General features: G+C 44.4%; 1 protein-coding gene across 2 annotated transcripts; it reads left to right on the forward strand.

Annotated features, from left to right (window-relative positions):
- Positions 1-426: 426 nt before the first annotated feature.
- Positions 427-4,786, forward strand: LOC308335664 (RNA-binding protein 4.1-like). 2 transcript variants are annotated; one of them, XM_080792781.1, is made up of 5 exons: positions 446-551; positions 647-774; positions 2,453-2,893; positions 3,663-4,448; positions 4,651-4,786. In XM_080792781.1, exons 3-4 carry the CDS (start codon positions 2,482-2,484, stop codon positions 4,424-4,426), a joined length of 1,176 nt encoding a protein of 391 aa, XP_080648907.1. In that variant the 5' UTR covers positions 446-551; positions 647-774; positions 2,453-2,481; the 3' UTR covers positions 4,427-4,448; positions 4,651-4,786. The 2 variants fall into 2 exon arrangements, with proteins under 2 accessions (XP_080648906.1, XP_080648907.1); XM_080792780.1 differs by lacking the exon at positions 647-774 and having other exon boundaries at positions 427-551.
- The last annotated feature ends 2,173 nt before the right edge of the window (positions 4,787-6,959 follow it).

The following is a 6,959-nucleotide window of genomic DNA, read 5'->3' on the forward strand; positions in this document are numbered from 1 at the left end:
AGCAGCAATACCAGGATCATTCCTGAGGGTGTCGCTGTTGACTGACTCTCAATGACATGATGCATTCGGAGCCCCAAGCAGTACTCCCTCTAGTGATTGATTGATTGATTGATTGATTGATTGATTGATTGGGCCTACTTTTTCTAGCAGTTTGAAAAAAGGGGTCCTTTGTACTAAATTAATCTCAAAGGACCCCAAAGCCATAGCCTCAGCCTGGCAAGCCATGGCATACCTCCCTGTGCCTGTCTTTGCAAACTGTTTGGCTATTAAATAAACAATAAATACACCGTTCATTCAATCAATCAAATGTATTATGTTAAACGTGTGATGATCAGATAAACTCGAGTTAGAATATTGTTATTAAGAAAAAAAGGCTTGTGTGAACGCCATTACGCCCACCGTCGTCAACTCAACGTCACACATGCACGCATCTAGGGAGAAAGAAAAAAAACGTCGTTTACCACCACCTCTATGCTTTTACCGATACCGCCATTTTAGACCATTTCATTCATTGAGGCCAACCAAAGGAACGGCGCGTCGTTCATAAAAAGGTAATTTCCACTGTTTAAACCTCGTTTTAAAAGAACAGCTCTTCTGCGTTTTGCTTTTTAATTTAACACGCGTTTTTTGTTTTGTTCGTTAACAGGCGCTGCCAACTAAACTTAGCATTATTAGCTCGTTAGCTTAGCTTCAGGCTAGCGAGCTGGTACACGAGCCGAGCGTAGCAACGCCATTACAGGACAGACGGGAGGACACAGTGGCCTGTACTCTGCGGTAAATTAACGCTTTAATAATTGAAATGGTTTAATTACAGCAACACGGAGAATGTTCAAAACTACGGTGTTGTTCGACGTGATGCAGGCTAGCTCTCAGTGTGTTGCTAATGTAGCTAACGGTAGCGCAAGGCGGCTGGTAACCGTGTAGCATCGTGTTACTACTTGGCGTTTAGCATGGTGCTTAGCACAGCAATGAGTCTAACGTAACTAATGATTAAATACCCCGATATTTATTTGTATTGATTCTCGAGTGAATCAGTCTTGGCTTGTCATTTTCTTAATGCACCAAAAACATCGCACAGCATACATCTATAGCACGTCAGACTAGCACTAGCATAAGATCCACAAATCTCAACAACATGCTAGTTTCACTTTAAAAAGTAACTTAAACGTGACGTTATTTTTGATGGATTGATTGAATTATTAACAATTTGCAGAAAAAAAGCACAGGAAAGTACAGTTCAACACAATCTTCTAAGATGATTAACAAAAAATCCTAGTATGGGCTTGTTTCCATTGCGGTCCTTCGTGTTCAATTCTTAGGAATTCGAACCGATGAAACCACAGTTTTATAGTATTATACCGCTCCAAGCCTCCAACAAGAGGAAAGCCCTTCTTTATGTGCTTTATATGAGATGCGGCCATTTACCACACAGATCGGTTAAATTATTTCGTCTTTATGGAGTTGAAATCTCTGTTACGTAACGTATCTGAGTCAAGGGTTGCACGCTAGTGACGCCACACACACACACACACACACACACACTGTATTGTGTACACTGTGATGGAAAGTAACTAAGTGCATTTACTTATTTCCAATACATTTGCTTCTACTCCAATACATCTCAGATCCAAATATTGTACTTTACGCCACTACAATTATTTTAAAACTTTAGTTACTCGTATTATTACAAAACATACATTAAACACTTCAGCCCTGTATACATTTTGTCCATTTGAACTACTGATCTACAAGCTTCACAATGTGTCTCGATGAACAAGACGATAGCAGGATTGATATATCTTTCCATCTGATAAATAATATACTGTAAAATCAATTGTGCAAATTGAACCAAATGCACCTGTGAACCCATACCATTTCATTGGCAATTTCGACATGTCTTCGTGCTTCGCCCTGTAAAAGCAGCCTAATTATAGTTTTGAATTAAGTTATCTGTTGAAGTGTAGATATAGATGCAGGTCTGCGTAATTATATGCAGGTCTGCGTAATTATAGTGGGTGAAATGGTCATTTTCCTGCTTTTTTCAATGTCAGTGTTTCCCAATATTGTTAAGCCCTAAGCCATGCCGCAGTCTAGCGCAAGCTAGGTTACTGTGGTAACGAACAGGCCTACTCAAGATTGACCTTTTTATTGATCGATTTAATTCTTTATTAAAACTTTGCAGAAAATTGCACAGGAAAGTACAGTTCAATACAAGGTTTTAAAACATTCATTAAATTCCTCAGAACATTTAATGACACAAATTAAAACATACAGTACTATGCAAAAACATGTGAATGGTTAGAAATACAATTAATTGTACATTAAAGGGGGGGACACATTGACTTTTTACTAGGGTCAGTTTGAATTGGGCCATTGGACTTTGCACCCGTTACACCAGAAAAATAACTGATAATCACACACAACAAATGCTCTTCTGTCTTATGTTTTCCAGGGTGAACCCCCCAAGGTGCGACCGCAACCATGGTGAAGATATTCGTGGGCAACCTGGCCTCGAGCAGCACGGTGGAGGAGCTGCGCTCGCTCTTCGCGCAGTACGGCAAGATCTCCGAGTGCGACATCGTCAAGAACTTCGGCTTCGTGCACATGACCAGCATGACGGAAGCCGAGGAGGCCATCCGCAACCTGCACCACTACGTGCTCAACGGCGAGGGCATGAACGTGGAGATGAGTAAGGGCCGGCCCAAGGCCACCACCAAGCTGCATGTCAGCAACCTGGGCGAGGGCACTGGTGGCGAGGACCTGCGCGGCAAGTTCGAGGAGTATGGCACGGTGGTGGAGTGCGATATAGTCAAGGACTACGCCTTTGTGCACATGGAGCGAGTGGAGGATGCCATGGAGGCCATCAGCAAGCTTGACAACACTGCCTTCAAAGGTGAACAAACTCTTTGGTGCAGAAACTAAGGGGGAGGAGCTTGTTAAGTTCTTTGCTAGCCCTCGAGTCGGTACCCAGGCTTTTATTTTCGTTCGCATTTGGTGCAAAAAGAAAAGCCTGGGAGAGAAACCCTTTGGAAAATCTGGCATAGGAAGTGGGAGAGTCACTTGTATTTCGCTAACCAATAACAGTGCAGAGGGGCGTCGCTCCAAATTTGGAGACATCAGTGTTCTCCGCTGTTCCGCTGTTTTCTAACGGGGAGGGGGACGGGCGCTAAGATCGGTGAACCAATAGGATCCACCGGTTGTCTTCGCCGGCACCTGCCCCTCTAGACCAGAAATCACACAGGCTGGGGCAGTCTTAAGTCTTTGCTAATCTAGTAGTAGGCCGAAAGTCCTTTTTTCCCCTTTTAGTTGCCGTAAACATAAAAAAGAGCTGCCGTTACTTTAACAATTCGCTCTAGTTCCGCCACTTAAAAAAAATAGAGAAGATGGATGGATAACCCTTATGTATGACTTTTAATTGACGAGATGGACAGTTAATCGGTTCGTAATATTGGCCCAGTGAGTTCTGTAACAAATCTACATTGTAACTGGTGAATACGTTGACCTTTAAATGTGCTGCGAGTGGCTTCGCTTCGCTCTGTCAATCAATTTGTCGGTGAAATGAATCCTCTTTTCTTTAACGTGTTTGTCTGATCGGTTAAGCAGCTTTCTCTCGTGCCAGACGAGCCCATCGGTCTCATGCGTGTCTTCTCTTTCCTCACAAGGCAAGCTGATGAGCGTACAGCTGTCCACCAGTCGGCTTCGCACGGCGCCCGGAATGGGAGATCAAACCGGATGCTATGTCTGCGGGAGACAGGGTCACTGGTCGAAAGACTGCCCCGTCGGTCGGAACGGTCACAGCGACGGCATGAGGGGTCGCAGCGGCCGCGGCCTCCCCCGTGGTCCCCCGGGTTACGGCAGGGGCGGCGGTGGTGGCTACGGGATGTCCCGAGACCCGCCGTCCAGTTACATGGACGGGTACAGTCGGGCTAGTTACATGGGTGGGCTGCCTCCCCCGCCTCGCAGGCTTAGTAGCTACGGGTCCGAGATGATGGCGGATCGGTACGCCGGCCGGGCGGCGGGCTATCTGGAGAGGTCCTCGGTTTACGACCGTGACCGCTACGCCAGCAGCGTTGATTACTATGAGAAGTACAGAGCACGCCCCGCCTACGGTGCGAGCTATTTCGAGGACCGCCGTCTCCCCTATCCTCCCCCTCCCCCACCCCCCGCTTCCTCCCTCTCAAGGCTCTCCAACAGCGTCGACCCGTACGACCGCCGGCCTCCACCCGCCACGGCAGCCACCGCCGGCGCATACTACGCCGCTCGAGACCGCAGCCCGATCAGACGAGTGCCCGCCACCTCGGCCACCTATTCCTACGAGCGCTCAAGGCTGTCCCCGGTGGGCGGCGCTGGCGCCCCCAGAGCCACCTCCTATGGTGCCGTACCGCGAGCCAAGGAAGCATATGCGCCACGCTATGCGCCTTACTAAAAAAAATAACCACACTGCCAAGGTGAGCAAAACACACGAATAACGGCAGCTTGTTGCATCTCCCAACAGTGACGTTCTGTGACACGAGTATGCTCGGTGGGAAGTGGGGTTTCTCAAAAAAAAAGAAGCTTTTCCTGGCACTAGGTCCTTTTGAACCAGTGCTGCGGGAGCGTGAAGTTTAAATGCACCGTTTCTCAAAAGGGAATGCTCTGCTCTCTTTCTAGGTGTGTTTGTGAACTGCAGGACTTTTCCTTTGCTGTCATTTCTCCGAGCTGCATGGTTCCATCGATCTGCGTGGTGTGCCGCCGCCGCAAAAACAACACCGCGTGCGAGACGGAATGTGCTGACGCGCGAGAGACGTGTTCGGAAATTGTCGCCGCGGGCGTCTCCCTCGCCTGCAGCTGAGTTGTCCTCTCAGTCATTGAATCAATCCACATTCACACACTCTTCTTTTACAGATTTCAATACAAAAAGATTATTTGCTATTTTGAACCGTTTGTATGACATTTATACCGAGAGTGATGTTAACTTACTAGCTTGCTCAGCGAATTCGAACTCATTTTTTCTCATGTGTCTCACTATTGATTTAATTTTTAAACCTGTGTTTCTTCCTCACACATTTTAATTTAAGGCTTAATAAAAGCACATGTGATTTGTCAGACGATAAACAAAAGTAATTTACGGAAATGTTTGTTAAAAGAATTATTCATATTTTCCTAAAATCTATTGGATTGTTTGGACAGCAATCAATAGTGTGGGTCTTTTTTTCCCTTCCTATTAACTTGGCCCCAAATTAAGACATTCTGAACCGGTTGCAAGGGACTTGGAATAAGTAAAGTCCTAGGCTGAATATGATCATAACTGTGCATCAGGCCAAAAAGGCACACTATTAAAATTGCTTTCACTATTTACTAACGAGAGAGCACATAAGGATCTTGATGGAGGTAGGAATGTTGGTCACTCGTTAAGAAAACACTTGGAGCAAATGTAATGGTGTGCAAATGCTGATAAACTTTGATTTGGTCCATCCTGCAGCTGTCTGATCGGATATGCAGCTCCCCCACGTGCCAGGCCCTTCAAATTTTAATTTTAAACAAACCCATAGACCTCACCATTATTTGATTCTGTTTTGAGTTTGTCTGATTATATTTTATCAAAACAAACATTCCAGCCTTGTTCTTTTTTTCGTCTCATTTGACTGTGACTTCAGTGCATAAGACAATGTCGTCGTCCTCTGATAATTAGAAGTCGGAATGCTTGAGTTTAAAATACTGTTTTATTTTGTTGCCGTCACAATTTAGGTTTTCGTGTTTTGTGATTAGGTTTTTACCAAAATAAGAATGTAGGCTGTCATTGAAAGAGTGAAAGCCAGTTAACATCCCAATTATATAACTTCTGCTCCTGTAATCCTGGTTTTAATGGTGATGGCAAGATGGTCCAGCAGCAGCAGCAGTAGGAAATCCAATGTGAGGCAGAACTCAGGGCTTTGGCCATAATGTTGTTCTCTGGGCATTTAGGTTTGGGGTGCCTTTGTTAGTTTTGAATATGGGTGGTGTTGGAAGTTTGTATTTTTCCTACTAGCTGTAATAGTCACAGCATACAGTTTATGTCTAAAATGCATATGATTTTTAAATAAATCCAAGGTTATTTTGGTGACACCCCTGAACATTTTTATTTTATTTTTACCTCCTTTGATTGGGCAATATGCTGTTATCTCCTATGCGGGGGTGTTAAGCGCCTACCAGACGTACCACAATTACAGAGGAACTTAAAACATCGTTCTCGTGCTAAAACTGGTAAGTTCGGTCTTTTAACTTGGTGTTGAATTATTCAACTGAAGGTTTGCAAATGGTACACATATGCACTATGCAGTACTAAATATGACGACACTATTGTCGCTGAAATCGATACAAATAAAATACCATCATGCTGGACTCTACCCTAATATATAGTTTAGTATGAACATTTAACCCTGATGTCCCTCTTTTTGTCATGCATGGGCTTAACGTTCTCAATTTTCACCATTTGTCATACGACAATGTGTATATAGGGTTTAGTGGTAAAAAACCTTTTATTTGTTGATTTTACATTACACTGAGCTGAATACTTAACCAATCTAAACAATTTATTGTCCAATCGCTGAAGAAAGCCACTTTGATAGAACACTAAACCCAAGCGGTTTAGGTTCTAAACACTTATTTGCAACACTTTTTAAACGTGTCAGTGTTTGAGTACCAATATTTATTATGACAGCAGTTAAGACAGGAATATCCAAAGTGTTTAGATTATAAACAGAAGAGCATGTTTAAATGCCATGATTGCACTGACTCATCTGGCTACGCCTCCTTGTGAACAAGTAGCCTATTGCAGTCTAGTACAGTACAGTACTATGCATACCCTACCTGGCAAGTGAAAAAAACCCACCAGATTAGCATTTGAATACCTGATCTGCATGTCTACAAGTGGACAGGCAACGCGGTCCACCACCCCCCGGGCCAGGACAAGAGGTGTGAGGCGGCTGTTTTTACGCGCG

This window comes from Protomyctophum bolini, assembly GCF_963924005.1.
Source record: "Protomyctophum bolini genome assembly, chromosome: 20".
Classification (NCBI taxonomy): Eukaryota; Metazoa; Chordata; class Actinopteri; order Myctophiformes; family Myctophidae; genus Protomyctophum; species Protomyctophum bolini.

Coding starts and splice junctions, on each gene's coding strand:
- LOC308335664 (XM_080792780.1), top strand. CDS start 2,482: ATGGTGAAGATATTCGTGGGCAACCTGGCCTCGAGCAGCACGGTGGAG. Junction 2,894..3,662: donor TGACAACACTGCCTTCAAAG/GTGAACAAACTC, acceptor TTTCCTCACAAG/GCAAGCTGATGAGCGTACAG.